At 54.9% G+C, this 23,479-nt stretch overlaps 1 protein-coding gene across 1 annotated transcript in view; it reads left to right on the forward strand.

Moving 5' to 3' along the window:
- Positions 1–20,155, forward strand: part of Acacb (acetyl-CoA carboxylase beta) — a 130,496-nt gene extending 110,341 nt beyond the window's left edge. Inside the window, exons 38-53 of the mRNA XM_026409178.2 lie at positions 625–747; positions 849–1,118; positions 2,818–2,915; positions 3,770–3,890; positions 6,070–6,180; positions 6,621–6,764; positions 7,220–7,340; positions 8,549–8,645; positions 10,111–10,207; positions 10,677–10,812; positions 11,735–11,912; positions 13,221–13,333; positions 17,166–17,320; positions 17,816–17,986; positions 18,069–18,205; positions 18,975–20,155. Of these exons, the coding sequence (XP_026264963.2) occupies positions 625–747; positions 849–1,118; positions 2,818–2,915; positions 3,770–3,890; positions 6,070–6,180; positions 6,621–6,764; positions 7,220–7,340; positions 8,549–8,645; positions 10,111–10,207; positions 10,677–10,812; positions 11,735–11,912; positions 13,221–13,333; positions 17,166–17,320; positions 17,816–17,986; positions 18,069–18,205; positions 18,975–19,101 (2,199 nt within the window). The 3' untranslated portion in view covers positions 19,102–20,155. The remainder of the gene's footprint in view (positions 1–624; positions 748–848; positions 1,119–2,817; positions 2,916–3,769; positions 3,891–6,069; positions 6,181–6,620; positions 6,765–7,219; positions 7,341–8,548; positions 8,646–10,110; positions 10,208–10,676; positions 10,813–11,734; positions 11,913–13,220; positions 13,334–17,165; positions 17,321–17,815; positions 17,987–18,068; positions 18,206–18,974) is intronic.
- The last annotated feature ends 3,324 nt before the right edge of the window (positions 20,156–23,479 follow it).

The following is a 23,479-nucleotide window of genomic DNA, read 5'->3' on the forward strand; positions in this document are numbered from 1 at the left end:
TAAATCTCTCAAGTGTAATGGAGAGTAAAATAAGTCAGTTGCAGAAAGATGGGTTTTCGTGAGATACCATTTATGTCAAGTTTTTCACACGAAATAATATCATGTGTCTTCACATCATACATGTATGCATGTATGATAAAGTAAAATTAAAAGCGTACCCAGGGCTGGCGGGTAGACACTAAATTCAGGATAATGATTTGCAGGGATTTGGAAGAAGGGAGAGGGAAGATGGGGGAGGGTTGCACCAGGGACTCTATCTTCTTTCTTTGAAAAATTCTTAAGCAGAGCTGGGCACAAGCATGTGCACCTGTATTCCCAGCTTCTCAGGAGGCTGAGGCAGGAGGATCTTTCAAATCCAGAAGTTCAAGACCAACCTGGGCAACATAGCAAGGCCCTGCCCCCACCTCCCCAAAAAATCTTAAGCAAATATGAAAAGATTTAAGCCATTGGATAGGGACTAGGGGTTTATTATTCTGCATGCTTTTTATTTTCTCCTGGTGTGCTTTAAATGTTTTATGATTAAAAAGGAAAAAGAACTAGGAAATTCACCCTTCTTTTGTGACAACCAGGAAGGACAGTACCTCTCTACTGATGATGTTTTTCCTCTTTTCTCCCCTCTCCCAGGCTCTCTTTAAACTGTGGGGTTCCCCGGAGAAGTACCCCAAAGACATCCTGACCTACACGGAATTAGTGCTGGACTCTCAGGGCCAGCTGGTGGAGATGAACCGGCTGCCAGGTGGAAACGAGGTGGGCGTTGGCAGAGCCCACTACTGGCCCGTGTCAGCCTTTCCAAGACTTTTCCTAGGAAGAAAGAAAACGCTTTCTTTATGCACCGGTGTCCCTTGCAGGTGGGCATGGTGGCCTTCAAAATGAGGTTCAAGACCCAGGAGTATCCAGAAGGCCGGGATGTGATTGTCATCAGCAACGACATCACCTTCCGCATTGGGTCCTTTGGCCCCAGGGAGGATCTTCTCTACCTGAGGGCGTCCGAGATGGCCCGGGCCGAGGGCATCCCCAAGATCTACCTGGCCGCCAACAGCGGGGCCCGCATCGGCCTGGCCGAAGAGATCAAGCACATGTTCCAGGTGGCTTGGGTGGACCCCGAAGACCCCCACAAGGTACGTCTGGGAGCTGGGGTGGGGAGTGGGGCAGGCTAGCTGGTACCCAGCCAGCGTCCTCAGCTCAAACCTGAAATCGAAAACGCTTCAACATTCAAAACTTTTTGAGGTGCCCACCTGAAACCCCAAGTGTAGCATTCCACACCTGACTCAGGACAGGTGACGGTCAACAGGCAGGTGCACTAGAAATATGGAATGAAATCACCTTCCACCTCTGAGTCCCCGTGTAAACGAAACAGAAATGAATTCTGAGTGGAGACCTGGATCCGAGCCCAGGATACCCCGTTTACCTATGGAAATCTTCCATCTGAACAAGATCCTCACCCCAGACGAGCTGTCCGGCCTCTCCTCTATGGTGTGTGGGGCTGATGGCACCTGGAAGGTGACAGAAAAAGAGGCCCAGCCTTTTAAATGTCTGAAGTCCATATCCCACCGAGAGACGAAGTGCCCGTGTGAGTCTCATGGTCCACCAGTGTCGCTGGGATTAGGAGGAAGTGTCCCAGGCCCCTGGGAGGGACGGTCATGAAAACAAGCTGATGAATGCTGAGCCGGTGCGTGCCGAGCTTCTCCTGAACGTGTGAGTGAGGGAAAGCACCGCCCTGGGCTCAGGAAGCTCTTAGAGGTCACCTGGGGACATAGAGACCCCACTGCAATAAAAGGCGGAATGAATGGGAGAAAAGTCCACCTGTCCTGATCCGAGACCACAGGGGACACCTGCCCTTCCCAACCGGAGGCTGGGGAAATGCTCCCTCGACCAAGGGGACAAGATTCATTTGGGGGACAGCAAAGAAAAAAAAACTCTGTTCTTGTAGAAGTTGACCACCCCTAATCCAAAAATCCCAGATCCAAAATGATCCCAAATCTGAAGCGTTTTGACCATGGATAGGATGCCACCAGGAAGCTCCCACACCTGACCTCTTGATGGAAAAGCACAAAGTTCCTCAAACGTGGAATCGTGCTCCCTCCGGCCTGTGTGTGCAGGGCCACATGAAACAGAAGAATTTCCCACTCCATCTCCGAGACCTTATGTGGCTGAGATTTCAGATATTCCAAGATTTGAAAATATCTGAATTGTGGCACTTCCAGTCCCAAGCATTTTGGATAAGGGATGGTCGACTTGTGGGTACAACACACATGGTGCACAAACAGGGCACAGCGGTTGATCTTTTATTTATTTATTTTTGGTGCCAGGGATTGAACTCAGGGGCACTCAACCCCTGAGCCACACACCCGGCCCTTCCCTTTTTTTGTGATTTTCTTTAGAGACAGGGTCTCACTGAGCTGCTTAGGGCCTCCCTAAGTTGCTGAGGCTGGCTTGGAACTCATGATCCTCCTGCCTCGGCCTCCTAAGCTGCTAGGATGACAGGCGGGTGCCACCATACCCAGTGACAGTGATCATTAATGTTGTTTTTTCTTGGGGGAGGTTAGCAACAGGGAGAAAGAATACCTGGAAGGGTTTCTTGGAGGAGCGATACTGAAAAGTGGAGCAACCAGGGGGTGGTGAGACTGCTGTAGGACGGTGGGAAGTGCTGAGCCGGAGCCGACCCTCAGGCTGCAGCTGCCTGTTGACAGGAGGGTTCTGACAGGGTCTCCTGGATGTCCTGTTGTTAACGTCCTTGTGGTGCTGACCTTGAAAACACGGCAGGGGCTCGTGGAGGCGGGGGATGGGCTCACAGGCTCACTGAAGTGTGTTTTTAAGGGATTCAAATACCTGTACCTGACGCCCCAAGACTACACCAGAATCAGCGCCCTGAATTCCGTCCACTGCAAGCACATCGAGGAGGCCGGGGAGTCCAGGTGAGTGACTTACCAGGGCCCTGATTTCACTTGTGGTCACCTCCGCTCGTAACAGGGACTCCATCTCTGCTCCAGTGGGTGCTGTTGGTCCCCTTTCTCAATTCCCATGATGTCCCAGGAGCTAGAGGCTCCCTTTATCCCCCAGGTATCCAAATTGGTGCCGTGGTAACCTGGGAAGGAGCGGGTGAGAGGCAAGGGTCAGGTCTTTGAGGGTGTCAGAGGCTCCTGCCTGTCTTTTCGGGGAAAATCCTGTTTATTTGTCTTAATGGTTGACCAGAGAATTTCCCAGGTGTGATTTTCTGAATGATATGTGGGGGAAAACTTTAAAAAAATATATATTTTTTAAATTTCCATAGTCAATTAAGTTTAAGGAAGTCAAGAGTGTTTTGAGAAGCTCCAAGTGAAATGGGTTCTAATAACTCCTTCCTGCGGGCCTTCTCAGAGCCTTTAACCCACCACAGTGCTCTGTGACGTCCTAACAGGGTTTGGCTAACCGGCACTTCTCGTTTTAAGGTGGCCATGAGATCTTGGTTGGTCGATCATGAACTGTGGACCCCCACCTCTCTGGAGACCAAAAGCTGGTCTAGACTGCTCTGGAGCCATGAGGGGTGGGGACGATAGTCGCCGAGAGCCCCTGGACAGCAGACATCGTTGGTTGGGGGAGGGTGACATCTGTTGAACTTGACCTTTAGACGTTTAGTGCCAAACCTGAGGGTCCCTGCCCTTTGCTTTCCTGTCACCTGTTCCAGTCCCTTCCCTCACTCATCCCTCCTGCTCTGGGGCCTTGGGAGACACACACCCCCTTGAACTTTGGGGGGACTGAGTTCAGTCTTTCACCCGCGCTTGGCTCTAAGGTACGTCATCACGGACATCATCGGGAAGGACGACGGCCTGGGCGTGGAGAACCTGAGGGGCTCGGGCACGATTGCTGGGGAGTCCTCCCTGGCCTACGAAGAGATCGTCACCATCAGCATGGTGAGCACCCCGATTTCTTTTCTATTACAGAAACTATGCGCTTGTCACAGAAGTCGAGGGACTTGGCTGTGAGCCCTAGGTGACATCACGCAGCTCCACCAGGGACCCACACGTAGCACTCCTAGTTTGCACCCATCTCACAGTGTTTTAAAGCCAACTCTCCTAGCAGGTCTCTTCTCCCAGTAGCCCGTTGAGACCCAAGTTTTCAGTTCTGTGACTATTTCTACAAAACGGACACAGTGCGTTAAAACAGGTGGAAATCACAATCTAATTGTGTGATTTACTGTCATTAGTAATATGTGTGAATACTATCACCTATTACTTTTCTCCAAAGAATAAAACTCTCAAAATAGATTTATTTCAGCGTTACCTAAGTGGAATGTTTGTCGCTCAGTTTCCATAAATGGGACGATGGGACATAATGGGCTTCAGGGTGGACCCTTAATGGAGAAGAATCTTTCTCCCATTTATATAACCTCAATCCTATTAATACGACCCAATAAAACCCTCAGTTCTTTAATATCAGAACTCAGTGTTTTTTTCTGGTACCAGGGATTGAACTCAGGGGCATTCCCAGCCCTATTTTGTATTTAATTTAGAGACAGGGTCTCACTGAGTTGCTTAGGGCCTCGCTTTTGCTGAGGCTGGCTTTGAACTCGCCATCCTCCTGCCTCAGCCTCCTGAGCCACTAGGATCACAGGCACTACTGGGTGCCCATCAGAACCCAGTTTGTTTGTTTGTTTTATTTTTATTTATTTATTTCTCAATGTGGTGCTGAGGATCGAACCCATGCTAGGCAAGTGCTGTACCACTGAGCTCCAACCCAACCCTGGCAGAACCCAGTTTTAACAGTTACCTTTTGTAGTTGGCTTGTTTGAGTCGGGGTCCAATCTTTTCTTTTTTTTTTTAAATATTTATTTTTTTTGGTTAGATGCAATACCTTTACATTGTTTATTTATTTTTATGTGGTGCTGAGGATCAAACCCAGGTCCCGCCCGTGTGAGGCGAGCGCTCCACCACTGAGCCACAGCTCCAGCCCTGTAATCTTTTCTTATTTTAAAGAGGTTAAGGGTTTAGAAAAACCTTTAACTTGACTTTAACTGGTATAAAATGAATATTTCCCCCTCCCACACACCCCCCATGACCTTTCCAAAAAACGTCCCCTGCTTCTTCTCGTAGCCATACTGACAGTCTCCTCAATGGTAAGCTGTCACTCAAGGCCTTACTGTTACACACGGTGTTGGAGCTCCATTTTCTACCTAGAAAATCAAGTTGGCCATGAGTCTTTTTCAGGCTTGTTTCCTAGGCACACATGAATAGCCCATCTCTTTGAATTTCGAACAGTTTGGGACTCATTCGAAGCCACAGGGTGGTAGAGAGAATTCCCGGGTGCCCCTTGTCCAGCTCCCCCTCGACAGTATCCTACCTGCCACAGTGATTATCAAAACCAGGAAGGTGACGTGGCACAGGGCTGTGGGCCTGCTCCAGACCCTACCTGGATTTCCTCAGTTTCTGCTCACACTCCTGGATGTCCTTGTGTCAGGGCAAGAGAACGAGATCCCTTGTGAACGGCTGAGCCCAGAGAAGCTGCCCAGAGCGGCTGAATCCCAGCCTCCCGTCTGCTGCTCTCCCTACAGCCCCTCCTCTTCTTGCTAGTCGGCTTTCTGTCAGGGTAGCAAATGCCCGAGAAAATCAACTTACCAGGACAAAAGGTTCATTTTGACTCACCGTTTAGGAGGGTCTAGTCCATGATCAGTTGGCTTTGGGGCCGCCGCCAGGCAGCACACCATGGTGAAGGCCTGTGGCAGAGGGACATCTCTCTGACCTCATGGCCGGAAAGCCAGAGGGAGAGAGGAAGGGGCTGGGGTCCCACAGTCCTCTTTCAGGGTGTGTCCCTAGGGACCCAAGGCCCCCCCACCAGGCTCGCTCCCTCTTCAAGTTTTGCTAACTCCCATATGGCCAGGCTGGGGACAGGGAAGACCCACGTGACAGCAGAAACCAAGCTGCACCCAACCAGCGGTTCCAAGAATGAGCCTTGGTTTTGCTGTTTGGCCCCAGATCAGGTTGCCCTTGACCAGGAGGTGACCTGCATCTGTGCCTTGCAGGCCATTGAGTCCTTCCTCTCTGCGGGTAGGGCGATGCCACCCTGTGGGACTCAGAAGGGGCCCTGTCTCCACAGGTGACCTGCCGCGCCCTCGGGATCGGGGCCTACTTGGTGAGGCTGGGCCAGCGGGTGATCCAGGTGGAGAACTCCCACATCATCCTCACGGGGGCCAGCGCCCTCAACAAGGTGACCCGAGGGTCCCCGCGGGGGGTCGTGGGGCCAAGGGTCATTTAAAAATTCCATTGACCTCTGGTGGAGAATCTCTCCCAGGAGGTCTCATTCCTACCGTGTGAGAGCTGTTGTTCCAATTTGTAATTATCTGGGCACCTTCTGAGCCAAAATAAAATAAGTTTTAAGCTCCTCTGATGGAACTATTTTACATTAAAAAATATTGAAGTGGCAAGATGCTTTGTAGGAAACTGGACAAGGCACAATGACAAATGATTCCTGACATCAGGTTCTAGGGTCACTGGTCTGGGTACGAGCTGGGTGGCAAAGGGTTTGAAAGCTCCCGGTTGATTGTCATGTGCAGCCGGGATTGAGACCCACGCTGGGCAAGGTGATTCCCAACAGATGGAAGGGCTCTGGCCACGCAGGACTTTGCTAACCCCGTTGTGTCGAAGCAGGTGCTGGGAAGAGAGGTCTACACGTCCAACAACCAGCTGGGCGGTGTTCAGATCATGCACTTCAATGGCGTCTCCCACATTACTGTGCCGGATGACTTTGAAGGGGTCTACACCATCCTGGAGTGGCTCTCCTATATGCCAAAGGTGCAGGATCGCCCCTGGGCTTAGAGCCTAGAGGACTCTATCATCAAGCCCATTTGGGTGGTGTGGAGGGTGAGGGGTGGGAAGCCCTTCAGATGTGGCTGGGTTCATTCCCTCCTCCCGCCTGCCTCTCTGATACCCAGCCCTGTGCGAGCTGCTGGTTGCTGTTTTGGTGGAATCATAATGATTTTTTAAAAAGGAATGACCTTCACTCCCCACCTTCATCAAATCCATTTGAATGGTGGAATGCACTCAGGACTCCTGAAACTGGATTTCAAAAGAATCCATAGAGCTAGACCTTGCCTGGCATTTCCCAACCAGAACATTGGCTTCCAAAGCCCGAGTGAGAGGCTATTGCTGCATAACCAGGCGTAATCATAGTCAGAGGCAAAAAACTACAACTACAGGTGTTACTGAGAAGCCCTGGAAACTGAATTGGAGACGGCTTTCTTTTCTAGGATAACCTCAGCCCGGTCCCTATCATCACACCCACTGATCCTATTGACAGAGAAGTTGAATTTCTCCCGTCCAGAGCCCCCTACGACCCCCGGTGGATGCTTGCCGGAAGGCCTCACCCAAGTAAGTCCTTAAGTGTGTTGCCAGGGACCTGGAACTTTGGTTTCTTTTCTGGGCCTGAGATAAAAGAGCCTGAAGGTGGAAGCACTGATATTTTCCCCATATCCCAGAGGGATGTCCCTAAGCTGAGAGGCTAGTGGAGTTGGGGGATGGAGATTTTACTCTATGGTTTTCTGGAGTCATTGACCAATGAGTGTTGGAAACAGCTGTAGTTTCTGGGGCTCATAAATGGAAGGGGTCTCTGATGGATGGGCAGCTTGGCCTCTTTGACACACACACACACACACACACACACACACACACACACACACACCTCTCCCCTTCTGAAGGGGATGGCTCTGTCTCTTAGAGGTATGTCATTACATTCTGAGCAACCAGAATGGACCGGAAAGCTGAGCTCCCCTGACACCTGTCACTGTATCCCAGGGGTCGAATTCCACCTGCTGCTCCCTGCAGATGTGCTCTGCTCACTGAGCTGTGTGCTGATGCGGGGACGTGACCCTCTGGCCAACAGAAGCATCTCTGTGGTTGCGTCCCTCTCTGCTCTCCTCTGGGGCCCTTGCACCTGTGAGCACGGAGGGCCCGTGTCTGACTCAGTTCAGAAATGAGCCACTTTGTGCTGGAACCTTGCTCCGTGGAGTCCGGCCAGCCCTGCCACAGAGCCCAAGTGGGCTGCTTGGTGCCCGGCACCAGCCTCCGTCGCTCACGCCTGCAGCTTGAGACACTCCCCGCAGGCTTGCATCCTCTTGTCACTACTGAAGCCACCTACGCCACGCTGTGGATGGAAGTTGCTGTTTCCTTCCCAGAAGTGGCCTGGATGTCACATTGTTTCTATCCTACTCTGGGACGTGGGGGGCTCTTCCCAGCGCAGTGGTTCCCAGGCTGCAGTTCAGGGGTGTCTTCCAGGGCTGTGTCTCTTCCGGAAAGAGGTGCCCGGAAGGCATGCTCTTGGGCAGGAGGGCAGGGCCTGAGGCATCACTCAGCTGGAGGCGGCTGGCCCTCCACGTGGGCTGACAGGCTCCATGTTGTCTTTGCCGTGTGGCTTTTGTTGCTGCTGTTTTGTTTTGGGAGGCGAGTGGTGGGGAGCTGTGCGTTTTTAGGGAGAAAAGGGCATTTGGGCTGTGAGGTCAAGGTCAGGCCGTCCTCAGATGAGGACGCCAGCCTGGGGCGTCACCAGCCCCTCCACCTGGGCTCCTGTCTCCTGCCCACAGCTCTGAAGGGGACCTGGCAGAGTGGCTTCTTCGACCAGGGCAGTTTCAAGGAAATCATGGCGCCCTGGGCCCAGACGGTGGTGACGGGACGAGCCAGGTAACCCTGATGACAGGACGGGAGCAGTCTGCGAACCCCCGGCCTCGCCAGGCGCTGGGACTCCCAGCATCCCAGGGTCCCAGGGGTGTCTCCTCCTTGGCCCCAGGATTTTCTGGAAGAAAAAACCCCGTTTGGCCAAAGGTTTCCTGGATGATGAAGCCGTCCGTAGATTCTGTTCTCATCTGTGGCCTTAGAGGCACCTCACCAGCTGCTCCTGGGGCCGGGACCTTGTCCCTAGCGTCAGTCCCCTAGCCGTGGGGTCCCTTTGGGCCTCAGAAGGTGGCCCTGGTACCCTTCTGGAAAACCTCAGACCCTCAACACTCTGACTCCGTGTAAGGAGCCCCGGAGGGCACCGCAGCCGACGGAAGCCATCAACACTTGAATGCTCAAGTGAGCGCCCCTCTAGCCCCATGGTCCTCATCTTTGGGGACCTTCCCCCATGGAGCCCTCATGACTCACCACTCACATCCCTGGCAGCACGTGGAGCTACGTCCACAGGCCTCTGGGCCTCCAAGCCCTCCTCTGTAGAATGGGGTGGTCGTCCTACCCAGAGGGCCTCTGTGGCCGTAAGCGCAGCAGTGCGTTACAGACCGGAAGTGCCACGCAGGGCGCCCACGTGGCGGTGTCCCTGTCATAGTTATTATCTACCTTCCTGGACAAGAAATATTAAAATCCTAAGCACGGTTGGGCGCAAAGTTGCGTTCTCTGTGTCTATTTTAAACGCATTTTTCATGAAAACTGGAGACGACATCCACGCCTCCTTCCACACGGAGGCCCTTGGTCCAGAGATGGCCGTCCCCACCTGCCCATAGGGTCATTGCATGAGTGATCGAGAATGTCCCCATGAAGTGCGTGACCCGGGGTGGCCACCAGTACGAGGTGACGGTCCTGATGTCACGGTGACCCCTGAGCTCAGTTTCCATCAGGCTCAGTGTCCCTTGGCCCTCTCCACAGGTGGTTTTTTCTCTGTGCTGTGGTCATCACCAGCTGCAGGTGACGGGTGGAGGGGCAATTTAAGGCTGGGGTGTGGCTCAGGGCTAGAGCACTCGCCTTGCACGTGCAAGGCCCTGGGCTCGATCCCCAGCCAAAAAAAAAATGTCTAAAGTTAGGATTTAAATGACAGAGGTCACCTGGGCGTCTCCTTGCCCACGAGAGCTGCCCTATGGGACAGTCCAGGTGAGGAGTGCAGCTGTTGTCACAGGAAGTCCTCTCAGGCCAGCTGCTGCAGCCCCAGTGGCCCCTCACCCGACAGGGCATGGGCACCTGCTGGACCCCCGGCTTGCCAGGTTCTTGGAGCTTTTTTTTGCCATCTATTAATCCACCAGAGTGAAACCAGCATTCTACTCCACATGGCCTTGTCCCCACTCCCAGAACCCTGCAGCCAGGGCTGGGTACACCCTGGTTCCCACCCCGAGGTCTGCCCAGGGGCTGCCCGGTGCCCGGCTCACGTGTGCTCACCTTCCAGGCTGGGGGGGATCCCCGTCGGAGTCATCGCCGTGGAGACGCGGACCATGGAGATGGCGGTCCCCGCGGACCCTGCCAACCTTGATTCCGAGGCCAAGGTGAGGGGCTGTGGCTGCTGGGCGTCATTCTGCTGGTAGGAGAGGGTCCCACTATCCCAGCCCGGAGGCTCGGAAGCAAGGGCCATGGCCCTGGGTGGCTGGGAGTGTCCCTGGGGCCCTCTCCATTGAAGTGTGTCTGCTACCTCTGGGGGGATGGTAGGTCCTGGGGAGCCCCCTCCCCCAGCCCTGCCCCCACTGCTGTTTCCGCCATCAGCTGCAGCCCACAGTGGGGACTGCCCGGGGGTGGGGGACTGCTTTGCGGGGTCTCAGTGTGGCCTTGACTAGCTTGGCACCTCTCTGAGCTTAGATGTGGGGACAGTGGGACCCTCTGCTGCTTGGTGAGTGTCACATGAGGCAGATGAGCTTTGAGCCTCCTGGGTCCAGTGTTGGTGCCAGGGTCAGGCTGGGGCTGGAGTCCCAGCAACCCACGGCCGTTCGGGGCGTGTGACACGGGCCGTCCGTGTTCCAGATCACCCAGCAGGCGGGCCAGGTGTGGTTCCCAGACTCGGCCTACAAAACCGCCCAGGTCATCAAGGACTTCAACCGCGAGAAGCTGCCTCTGCTGATCTTTGCCAACTGGAGGGGCTTCTCCGGGGGCATGAAAGGTAGGGCCGCCTGGTCCGTCCATGTGGTCACTGCAGCCTTGGTCCCCGGGCAGCACCTTCTGCACGTCCTGCCCCCACTGTCCCCTTAGCTGTTCCTCCTGGAAACCAGAGGTGGTTCAGGTAACACCGCCCTTTTTTTATAGATGAAGAGCCACATGTCAGAGGCTGTGTGGCTTCCTAGAGGTCACATCTGAGTGGCAGGGTGGGGAGGTTGGGTGGCCTGGCTGTCACCTCCCCACTTGGTAAGATGAGAAGGACATGCACCCACCCGCCTTCCCTGGGACTGCTCCAAGCCTCAGGTGACCTTAGGGCTGTGCAGGCTCCCTAAGCACCATGCATCTCCAGACACAGTGGCTGTCAGTGGGATGCAGAGGAAAGGGCTGGCATGGGAGGGAGGCAGATCTGCTGTGCATCCTTGCTGGCTGGGCAACCTCTATGAGCCTCAGTTTCCCTCCTTTGTGCAAGGAGTTAAAATAGAACCAACCTTGGGGGGCCAGAGCGAGGTTCCAGTGTACAAGGTGCGCGTATTGGTGGTGACATTACCGTCACCCTGTAGGGTGCCCAAGTACCTGGAGGGTGTGTCTTGGTGGGAGGTAAGGGCAGGGGAGTAGGGGCCGTTAGGATTGGGGGCTCTGTGTGTGGGCCACACAGGGTGGCAGGGGTCTCAGAGGTGAGTTGCTTCCGATGCCTCTGTTTACAGGTGAGGACACGGGCCACACTGGGTGACTGGCCTGTCCAGGGCCACACTGCCACTCAGGGGACCGTCTATGCTGGTCGGCCCCCCCTCCCAGCCCAGTGCTCGCCAAGCCTCCCAGCTGACCCTGCTCCCTGGGGACCCAGGGACCGTCTGGGCTGTGGGCTTCCCGTGTGGGTGAGCCGGGCCCTCCGGTCACCTAAGTGGGCGGGTGGCCTTGCCTTCCAGACATGTACGACCAGGTGCTGAAGTTCGGGGCCTACATCGTGGATGGCCTCAGGCAGTACACACAGCCCATCCTCATCTACATCCCACCCCACGCGGAGCTGCGCGGGGGCTCCTGGGTGGTGCTCGACTCCACCATCAACCCCCTGTGCATAGAGATGTACGCGGACAGAGAGAGCAGGTGGGTGGTCCCCCATCAGCCCATGTTTCCTGGAGACAGAGGTCCCTCACTGAACTGGGGCAAAAGCAGCACGGGAGTGGGTTTTCTCAACAGCTGGAACCCACAGGTGGTAGAGATATTGTCTCTTTTTATGTAACTTATCCTCAAGGAAGTTTGCCATGGAAAAATAATAAAGGAAATACCAAAATAATAACATAATTAAAAATGAAATATTAAAGGAAAGACCCAAAGCCCACGAGCCTCCTGGCAGCCAGGAGGAAAAGGGAAATATGAGTTCTGCCTCTCCCCCTAGGCTCTGAGGCTAGTTTCTGGGCCCAGGGTCTGTCACCACGCCTGACTCCTCTCTGGGATGGGGGAATCCTGACGGAACATGTGACCAGATAAAGACCTGAATGATGGGCTCCTGTTCCTTGTGGGGGAGAAACCTTGGCATTTTCTTCAGGAGGAATAAATCCCAGGGGCTCTCAGACGGGATGTGGTAGGAGTGCCTGTCATGGTGGTCGGGGCCTTCAGAGGGAGCACCTTACGCTACCTGCTGTGTCGGACATAAAGTCCTCAAGAGTGGTTCTTCCCCAAATGTGGGCACCCCGTTCTGGGTTCACTCCTGCCTCCTTCCTTAGTTCACTGAGCAGTCACTGAGTTCCTGCCTCAAGCCAGGCATTTTGTCACGATGTCCAGTGAGCCAGCCTGTCCTGTCTTCACGGTGCCCAGACCCTCATGGCAGGCTCCTGAGGCCAGTCCTTGAGGAAGACTCGGAACCCTGCACCTCAGGGTTGAAATTCAATCAACTTCTCCCTCTGGCCACTAGGAAGCTCAGAGCTGCCTGTCGGTTTCCTAAGGGCTTCTAACCTCTCCAAAGCAGAAGGGGGCGAGGTAGGCTGAGGGGTGAGTGGGAAGGCTGGAGATGAGGGGGTTGTCGGCACAGGACAGGCTGGGCTCTGTCACTCCTTCTAAGCTTTAAAGGGCTCAGAAACGGTGCCCCGACTCTAGAAGAGCAGGAATCGGGAAAGTCACAAAGGGCCGTGCTGGGAGTTACGCTGTTACGGAGAGAGTTATGAAATGCAGCTCAGCGGCTCTCCAGAGTTGAGAAAGCATCATTTTAAGATGTTGGTTCAGCCCTTCCTTCCCTGGGTATAGAAACAGAAACCCAGAGAGGGAAAGTGACTTGCCCGAGAGCACACAGCAGATCTGTGTTAGAGCCGACACCCAGGTCTCCCAGCTCCCTTACCCTGAGCTTCCTCCACCTCCAGGAGCTGGGGCTTGCTGGCCATGCCTGCACCCACCCACTCCTGCCTCTTCTTTTTACAGGGGGGGCGTTCTGGAGCCCGAGGGAACGGTAGAGATTAAGTTCAGAAGAAAAGACCTGGTAAAGGCCATGAGGCGCATTGACCCGGGTTACAAGAAGCTCGTGGAGCAGCTAGGTGAGGGGGCCAGGGGCCGGGGGGGGGGGCAGCCAGTCCCATCATGGTGGTTTCTAATGTATTAAAAAATGAGCAAGAAAGAGGGCTGGGGCTGCGGCTCAGGGGGAGAGCGGTTGCCTCGTATGTGGGAGGCACTGGGTTCAAATCTCAGCACCGCAGAGAAATGAGTGAATAAAGTAAAGGTCCAAGCCGGGCACCGTGCTGCACGCCTGTCCTCCCAGCAGCTGGGGAGGCTGAGGCAGGAGGATGGCGAGTTCAAAGCCAGCCTCAGCACAAGTGAGGCCCTGAGCAACTCAGGGAGACCCTGACTCTAAATAAAATACCAATAGGACTGGGGGTGTGGCCCAGGGGCCGAGTGGCCCTGAGTTCAATCTCTGGTACCAATACCAATCAGTAAATAAATAAATAAATAAAAATCCATCAACTAAAATAATATATTTTTTAAAAATGCAGTAAAGAGCTGGGGTTGTGGCTCAGTGGTAGAGCGCTCGCCCAGTTGGGGCCTGGGTTCGATTCTCAGCACCACTTAAAAATAAAGGCATTGTGTTGTGTCCATCTACAAAAAATATCTATTCTCTCTCTCTCTCTCTTTTAAAAAAAAATACGCAGTAAAGACACACCAAACACAGCTATGGTAATTGTGAGATTTTTCCAAATATTTGTATTTCCAAGTCAATTATTTTAACATTAACACACACACACACACAGGTTTACTATCCTTTGGGAACAGGTATGTTCCAGATGTCAATTTTTTTGGACTTGGGAATATTTGCATCTGTACAATGAGGTCTCTTGGGGACAGGACCCACATCTAAACCCAAAACTCATTTACATTTCCTCGACACCTTATGTATAAAAACCTGAAGGTGATTTATGCACGTCATTATGCACCTGCAATTTGATGGCGACCTGTGCCACGCGGTCCGGGATTTTCCACTGTGACACCATGTCGGCACTTTAGAAGCTCTAGCTTCTGCAGCATTTGGATTTTGGATTTTGGGGTCAGGGATGCTGAACCTATAACACCACTGTGAATTTATTTCTTAGCACAAAGATTAACAATTAAAGTATTGGGCTTAGAATTGTGGTGACAGAATCCTATTTATTTAACGTTTTTATTAGTGCATCATAGTGGGGCCCAAGAGTGGGTCCGTTTCAACATGAACACACCTGCACGGAGCCCAGCTGGCTCCTCAGGCCCCAGCGCGTCCTCTTTCCCTCTCTGCCCCCCCCTCCCCTTCCCTTTACTCTGCTGGGCTTCCTCCTGTTGATTCTTGGTTTTGGAATCAGTGCTCTATAGAGAGGCTCTATAGAGAGGACGTTCATGGTGGTTCTTCATGGACGTACAGAGCAGTGGGTCAATTGCTCTCCACCGCTCTTCCCTCTTCCCGTCCCTTCCACCTCCCCCTCAGTCCCCTTCCTCTCCCTTCTGTCCCCCCTCCCTTATTTTTCAGCAGTTTCTGCATCTGAGAGGAAACATCTGACCCTTGACTTTCTGAGTCTGGCTGATTTCACTGAGCACCATGTTCTCTAGTTCCATCCATCTGCCAGCAAATGCCGTCATTTCATTCTTTTTAGGGGGGAGGGCATACCAGAGATTGAACTCAGGGGCCCCCGACCCCTGAGCCCCATTTCAGCCCTAGTTTGTACTTTATTTAGAGACAGGGTCTCACTGAGTTGCTTAGGGACTCACTGTTGCTGAGGCTGGCTTTGAACTCGCCATCCTCCTGCCTCAGCCTCCTGAGCTGCTGTGAGGACAGGCCTGAGCCCCTGCCCGTGGCCATCATTCCATCCTGTATGGCTGAGTAGAACTCCGTACACATTTTCTTTACCCATTCATCCATTTGTTGACAGGCACCGGTTGGTTCCATAACTTGGCTATTGTGAACTGTGCTGCTGTACACACTGACAGGCCTGTGTCCCTAGAGGGACACGTAGAGGGTGGTGATTCTAGGTCTTTGGATAATACTGAGGAGTGGGAGCTGGGTCGTATGGTGGTCCCCTGCCTAGTCCTTTGAGGACTGTCCATACTGCTTTCCAGGGTGGTTGTGCTGGTTCCCAGTCCTACGAACAACGTGGGAGTGTCCCTTTCCCCGGGTCCTCACCAGCGTTTATTATCATTTGTATTCGTAATGACTGCCATCCTAGTGAGGTGAAATCTCAGTGTAGTTTAGATTTGCATTTCCCTGGTGGCTAGGGAGGTAGAACATTTTTTTAAATGTATTTGTTGGCCATTTGTGTTGCCTCTTTTGAGGAAATCCATTGAGTACTTCTGCCTGTTTATTAATTGGATTGGTTTTTCGTGGTAAGGGTTGAGTTCTTTGTCTATTATGGATGTTAATCCTGCTGGAGGAGCAGCTGGGAAAGATTTTTCTCCCCCGTTCTTGGGTAGACAGAATCAGTACAGTCAAAACAGGCCTGAGTGTTACACAGGTTCAATGCAGTCCCCACCGCCATGCCCATGACATCCTTCACTGAGGGCCACACACAGTCCTAAAATTCATCTGGAAGAATAAAAGACCCAGAATAACCAGGCAGTCCTGAGCCAGAAGAGCAGGTGTGAGGTATCCCAGCGTTGGGCTTCCAGGTGCCCCACGGAGCTGCGGTACCAGAACGCATGGCAGCGGCATCCAGACAGACACGAAGAGCAATGGAGAGCAGACAGACAGACGGATGCCATCATCTGATAGTCAACACAGGTGCCAAAAACATGCCTTGGAGAAAAGGCAGCCTTTAAATAAATAGGAAAACTGGGTATCCATGTGTCCAAGAGTGAAACTAGACCCTCACCTGCCGCCCTGCACAAGTCAACTCAAAACGGACCCAAGACCGCAGGTCCAGACCCGGAACTGCAGCCGCCAGAAGAAACAGCTCCACACCCCTCACGTCGGCTCAGGCCCCGAGTTCAAAACCCTGGAGCCCAGGAAGTAACACCAAGAATCAATAAGTGGGGTGACAGCAAATCAGAAAGCTTCTGCACGAGCTTGGAGAGAGAGCCACAAATTGTCCCTTTGGAATTGCCAGCTGGACATCAAAGTTGTACCATTTTGTTTGACGGCTTTGCTTCATCGAGGTCTGTAGGGGTGGTCTGCTTCAGGTGTCCGTTTGTTCTCCACGTTACAGCAGCGGCTTTATCACTGGTTTCCCCAGACGTGTGGCCCAGTACGTGTGAGTTCTTTGTTTTGGCATCAGGGTAGTGCGGACCTTGGGGATTTGGGAAGTCTGTTCTATTTTCTGGATTTGTGTACAATTGGCATTATTTCTTTAAATCTTTGATAGGAAGATTCTAACTACAAAGTCTCCTTCTTATAGGAATATTTTCTTTCTTTCTTTCTTCTTCTTCTTTTTTTTTTTTTTTTTTTTTTTTGGTCCTGGGGATTGAACCCAGGGGCACTTGACCCCTGAGCCCCATCCCCAGCCCTATTCTATATTGAATTTAGACACAGGGTCTCACTCTGTTGCTGAGGCTGGCTTTGAACTCCCATCCTCCTGCCTCAGCCTCCCAAGCATGTGCCACTGGACGGGGCTTCTTATTGCATTTTATAATTTGTATTAACATAGTAATTGATAGTATGCTGTGGAGCAGAGGGCCTGACAGAAGGGTCAGAGTTAAAGCTGCATGTAGAACACCGTCCTGCCCTCTGAGTCTATTCCTGAGCCCACAGAAGGTGCTTGATTTAGGGGGAACATCAGCCTTAACGCCCCAGTATCTCATGGGGCCCGCCTGTCCTGCAGACGTTTATGCACTGTCAAAAAAACCCCTCCAGCCCTGCCCTGTGTGGCCGTGTTCGGAGGTGCGCCCGGGTCCTGAGCGGCTCCTCTGCCCCCGCAGGGACGGCCCAGCTCCCGGAGAAGGAGCGCAGGGAGCTGGAGGGCCGGCTGAGGGCGCGCGAGGAGCTGCTGCTCCCCATCTACCACCAGGTGGCGGTGCAGTTCGCCGACCTCCACGACACGCCGGGCCGCATGCTGGAGAAGGGCGTCATCTCCGTAAGGCCCCGGGAGGACCCCCTGAGGCCACCAGGGCCCCACCGGGGAGGAGAGTGGGGCTGAGGGGGGGGGGGCCGACCTGGGAGTCACCTGAGGAGCTTAAAACAAAAGTCTCCATGCTGGTGGCACCGGCACAATGACACCCTAGGCTGGGAGCCGGGAGCCCTGCACAGCCCCAGGTGGTGGCAGGAGGCTCGAGGTTAGTGTTGACCAAGGCGAGGACCCAAGGGAGCCCTCGTGCCACCCGGGTTCTCCCAAGCCCTGGCCTAATGCCCCCAAGAGGACATCCCATAATCATCTCCACTGCCTGCCAGCTTCTCCTGCTGGAATGTCGCGTGTCCCCAGAGGGGGAGGTGGCCGGTGCTGGTTTAGACGGGCTCCGCCCCCTGCGGGGCAGCGTCCCTCCCCCACGCACAGCGACCTCGCTGTCGCCTGTCGCCTGTCTGGAGGGGGGACAGCTCGGGAGGGACAGGAGCTCAGCCTGGCCGCCCGCAGGACGTGCTGGAGTGGAGGACGGCCCGCACCTTCCTGTACTGGCGCCTGCGCCGCCTCCTCCTGGAAGGCCAGGTGAAGCAGGAGGTGCTGCGCGCCAGCGGCGACCTGGGCCAGGAGCACGTGCAGTCCATGCTGCGCCGCTGGTTCGTGGAGACCGAAGGGGCCGTCAAGGTGGGCCTGGGGCAGGGGCGAGCGGGGGTCCCAGGGGCCTGCCCCGCGCAGGGTCCCGTCTGAGCAGCCTGTCCCCGCCCAGGCCTACCTGTGGGACAACAACCAGGCAGTGGTCCAGTGGCTGGAGCAGCACTGGCAGGCGGGGGAGGGGCTGCGCTCCGCCATCCACGAGAACATCAGGTACCTGCGGCGCGACTCCGCCCTCAAGACCATCCGCGGGTGAGTGTCCTGTCCCCTGCGCCGCCTGTTCTCCAGCTGCCCAGCTCCAGGGCGGCTGAACCCGCACTATCTTTGGTAGCGAGGTGCCAGGCCCGACTGCCCCGCTCCACCAGGGGACCACACTGCCCAGCGTCCCCTCTCCCAGCACCAGGCCAGGGGGAGGCCCAGAGACCTGGGAGGCCACAAAGATACCACGATGCCTTCTGTTGTGATTCCTGCTGGAATCTGGAGGGTGACTTGTCCCATGTCACACCCAGAACCTGGTGGGTATCCCTCTAGACCTGGAGTTTGGGCTCCTGTCCCACTGCCAGCCTTTCCAGAGGACTCTCATCAGTAGGGCAGCAGGACCCCATTTAGGGTATGAAGCTGGGTACTCACCTCAGGTGCATCACACCTGTAATCCCAGAGATCAGGGAGGCTGAGGTGGGAGGATCACAAGTTGGAGGCCAGCCCCAACAACTCAGCAAGGCCCAAGTGACAGTGTCTCAAAAGCCAGAAAGAGCCGGGGATGTGACTCACTAGAGCACCCCTGGGTACAACCCCCAGCACCAAAAGGAAAGATAAACAGAGAGTCCATCACCCGGCCAGTGACCAGAGAGGATGGTGCTACCCTTGAGGTGTCCTGACCCCCACGAATGTGTCACCCCCTGGGTGACCACACAAGGAAGGGAATCAGGTTCCTGCCCAGTAAGAGGACACAGCCAAGGTCTTTGTCATCGAGGGCCCTGGACTAAGCGGCAGGAGTGACCCGGCCCTTTGCTCCCCGCAGGCTGGTCCAGGGGAACCCCGACGTGGCCATGGACAGCATCGTGTACTTGAGCCAGCACATCAGCCCGGCCGAGCGGGCCCAGGTGGCCCAGCTGCTGTCGTCCACCGAGAGCCCGGCGTCCACCTGAGCACTCCAGGACCAGGGGCGGGAGAACCCAGGCGACCGGCCACAGGCCCGGCCAGGACCTTGGCGCCTGCTGTGTTAGAGAAACGCAGCGTCCAGGGGACGTGTGCCCTGCCAGGGCGGCTGGCCTCAGCCCACTCCTGCCGGGTGGAGGCTCGGGGCCGGGCTCTTCGCCTCCTTTCCTATCAGATCATGGGATCCTTTTTTTTTTCTTTTTTTTTTTACTCTGAGACCAGCACTTGACATAAACGTGACCTATTTCAGCAGAATCAACAGCCAGGTAGGGGACCCCTAGGGACAAGACCAGAGAAGCCCATTTTTGTACTGAGGGGTGTGCAGATGCTGCCCGGGTGAGGTTTGTCTGTCTTTTTTAAATTATTCAGATAATGAAATGGCATTTAATTCCCAAATGGCCCTAGTGAGCCGCTAGGATTGTTGGCCCTCGTCAGCGGACAGTCGCTTCTTCAAAGAGACGAAGCAAAATGAGCAGAAATGTCCCAGGCTGCAGGCCTTCGGAGGGTCACAGGCTCTGCCCGGCCCTCTCTCAGAGGAGAAGAGGGACCTGCAGGACCTGCCCCCGGGCACACCTCAGGCCTGACCTGGGGACACAGACGCAGGGGAGCCCTCCCCAGGCTCAGGCCCAGCTTGCTCACCAGCGAGCGCCATGGCCAAGGTCACCGCCACCTCCCCCTTGAGGCCCCTGGGGACACTGTCCCCTCTTCACCTGTTACTTCTGTGTCCTCGGTGGCTTCTGGCACTGAGGGCAGAGCCGCGGGCAGCTGAGGACGAGATGATGAAACCCTGCCAGTCTGCTCAGGAAGGACTCGGTGACAGTGTCCCCAGCCCCTGGCCCTGCAGACTGCACCCGCCAGCCCCTCCCGTTCGGGCCTGTGAGGGGGAGAGATCCGGTCCCGCCAGCCCCTGTGCTGGGCGGTGGTTCCTCCAGGACACTGGACATTGCACCTGGCCGGTGGCAGCCCATGGGGCGCGGTGGAGGCCTCGGGCCGAGATGCGGGAACCTGAGTTAAAAAAAAAAAAAAAGTCTAGCCATCAGCAAATGACAACCAGGGCACATGAAGGTGGTGTGGCATGAGGGAGGGAGAAAGCTGCTGGGTCACCTGCCGTCGCACACAGAGGCTGGGCCCGGGCTTTGATGCTGCTCTGGGAGCTGCAGGCCTCTGGGTTGTGGAGGACAGACAGGCCGTGCTGCCCCCGGCTCCGTGGAAACGCGCACAATAAACTATTTTTTGGAGGAAGCACTTTGGCCTTGACTGACTGTGTAGCCCAGAAAAGGCAGGCTGCCCGCTGGCTGTGCCCACCGGAGACCTGGAGGGAGCTCCCGGCTCAGGAGCAGCTGGGGACGCAGGGCGGAAAGCCGAGGGCCAGACTGTGGTCCTCGACGTCTTCCCCTTCTTTAAGCCCCAAAAGGCTTTATTTAACCAAATCATAGGGAGCCCCTTCCATCCACGAGGCCCAAGGGAGGCTTCTCTGGAGGAACCATGGCCGGGTCCCTGTTCACCTCCGTCGCCCAGCCCTCCTTTGCAGATGAGGAAAGCCAGGCTCAGAGAGGTGGAGGCACCTGTCCATGGGCACACAGGACAGTCCGTTTGACTTCAGAGCCCAGCCCCCTCCTTTCTGACAGAGGCTCCTGGTGGTCTGGTGTGGCTCGAGCCACCCTTGGGAATTGGCACGGGTCCAAATGGCAGAAGCCTTCCCCCTCCCCCACTGCACTTTATCAATATACAGGGACTATTCAATTTTGTCTCTAAAACACAGGACAATGGTCACTTTTATTCTGGACAATGGTCACTTTTATTCTGTCCGGCATATTTTTTTTCTTGGCATTTCCACCTCACTGGGGTGGGTCATAGCCCAGGTGTGTATCCCCGCAGAGCCAATTAGAATGCTTTGGGGGTGACTGACAGCACTGACAGGTGGAGAGAACCTGCCAGTGTAGAAGGAGGTGGTACCAGAAATGGAGAGGCCCAGTCCTGTGGATGCCTGGATCAAGCCATACCTGAAGTCCCAGGAACTATGCTTTTTTTTTTTTTCTTTTTATGCTCACATTAGTTTGAGTGGGAGCTACATTCTTATCCCTAGATGTGGCTCACTTGACCCAGAAGCAGCAGTTAAAGCCCACCCCCACCAGCAGCATAGAGGTGCTGCATCAGTAAACCCCACAGGTAGGGAGCTGAGAGCAAGCTACCTGCAGCCCCCGCTGAGGCGGGCAGGGGAGGCTCTGGTTGTACTTTGTGTCCTGGAGGCTACACATGGCTACTTAGCTCAGCTTGAGTCAGACAGACACCAGGGGCTGCCTGCGGGCCGATGCTGCCGGAGGCTAGACCATTGGAGGTGGCTCACTTCCTTGACAAGGCTGGCTCTCCTCCCACAGGGGCAGGGGACAGGACCAGATCCCTCCGCATGGACAGAGGCCCCTAAGGTCCAAACGAGGCTCACATCCTTATGCTCTGGCTCCCCTCCAGAGTTAGGGTCACTTTCTCCCTGACTTGTATTTTGAAGTTTTCCAAACACCAGAGGTGGAGGTATTGGAAGCAAACACCAGCCCCCGGCCACCTGCCCAAGCCACCTCTCCACCCCATGGCAGGACTTGCCGTCCTGCCTCCCTGTCCATCTTCCGTCTCTCCTTTTACCTGTGCCTCCATCTTATAATCTTGCCGCATTTCAGAGTGAATTGCAGGAGGAGCACACTTCTCCAGAGTTATTTTATGTTTCAAAACAGTTTTGTTGGTTGTTTGTTTCCAGAGTTTTCCTGTAGCCAGGACCACAGTTGTCCCAGGTCCCCAGTCCCTTAAAGTGCACGGCAGAGTAGTTGCACAGAACCTCGGCCTGTTTTTGTTTTTTTTTTCTGGCTCTGATATTTTTTTCTGAGTTTTTAATCTTGTCACTTCCCCCCACACGACGTAACAATTCGCATAGCATTCACACTGTGTGAGTGATGGGGAATGACCTGGAGCGGTCTTACAGGGTACAAGAGGAAGTGCCAAGGTTCTGTGCAAACACTCTGCCATGTATCTTAAGGGACTGGCTATGGAGAGCTGGCTGTCCCCAAGAAAATCAGAACAGTGTCCAGGGGAGGCAGCTGGCTGTGCCTCGGGAGGGAATCGGGGCCTCAGGAGGCTTTGTTTTCATCTGCTATTTTATTGAGCACATGCTATGTGCCACGCGCTGTCAGGGGCAGAGAGGCACCAGCCGAGCCCTCCTCGTCAGCCCTTGGGGACGGACATCCAGGGCTCCCAACAGGTAGGCATTGCAAGTGGCTAACTATTAGGAGACCCTCGGGGTCACAGCTAGTGGACAGTGTTACATCCAGAGATGCCCAGGGCGATCTTCCAAGGCCACTGAGGCAGGAAGGGAACCAGGCACAGGCCTCAGAACGCCTCCCTAGGGACCACTGTGCCCAGGAAGGCCGTCACTAACCCACCCTGGTGGGCACTGTCCATGCAGCTATGCCCCAAGCCAGGCTGCCCTGGGCCAGAAGGCCATGCTACTCCAAACACCATGGGGCATGAGGCTTGGGGTCGGCCAGCCTGGGCAGTCTGGCTACGGTAGCCTGAGCTGGTGGCTGGGGGTCAGAGTTGCTTCTGAGGTTTCAACTTCTTGGCGTTTGGAACTGTCAGATCACCTCCAGGGAAGCAGGACTCTCCTGCGGGAAACGCCTTCCCTCTTGACTTTGCCTCGAGGATCCCTAGGCATCCCTCAAAACCCCACTCCACCGATACAGCCTTCTCTGAGCTCTCCAGTGAGTCGGGATCCCCCCTCTGGGGTCCCGCAGCCCTGTTCTCCACTCCTGGGCAGTGTTTGTGGAGCGTGGATCTGTGGGTGCATGTGTTCCTAGGCATCTCCACGTCCCTCTGGTCACCCAACCCAGGACAGCAGTCCACCACGGACTGAGGGGGCCTCCGCTGGAACATGAGGTCCAAGTCGGCTTCTGGTGACATCTACATCCTGTGACATCTGACCCGTGGCGGGTAGCTTCCAGCAGAATAGTGTGTAGGAGATGCAGGCAAAGAGTCCACAAGGTTCTTTTCTAATCGATTTTTTCTTGTGCTAAGATAGACATAACAGAATTTACCCTCTTAACCTTTGGGTTTGGGTGTGTGGCAGGGGTGTCTGGCTGTGTGGCCCAGGATGGCTTCAAACTCCTGGGCTCAGGCGGTCCTCCTGCCTCGGCCTCCGGAGTAGCTGGGACTGTCACCCAAACTCAGGCTCCGGGGGCAGAGCTGTAGGGATGAGCCCAGATCTGGGAGGAGCTTAGGCACAATGGCTTCCTGGGGACTTCTGCTCAAGCCAGAGGGGACACGGCACAAGGGCCCAGAGAGCCCCGGCTGACAGCAACCAGCGACAAAGCGGGGCGGCTTTAA

This window comes from Urocitellus parryii, chromosome 3 (assembly GCF_045843805.1).
Source record: "Urocitellus parryii isolate mUroPar1 chromosome 3, mUroPar1.hap1, whole genome shotgun sequence".
NCBI classification, from domain to species: domain Eukaryota; kingdom Metazoa; phylum Chordata; class Mammalia; order Rodentia; family Sciuridae; genus Urocitellus; species Urocitellus parryii.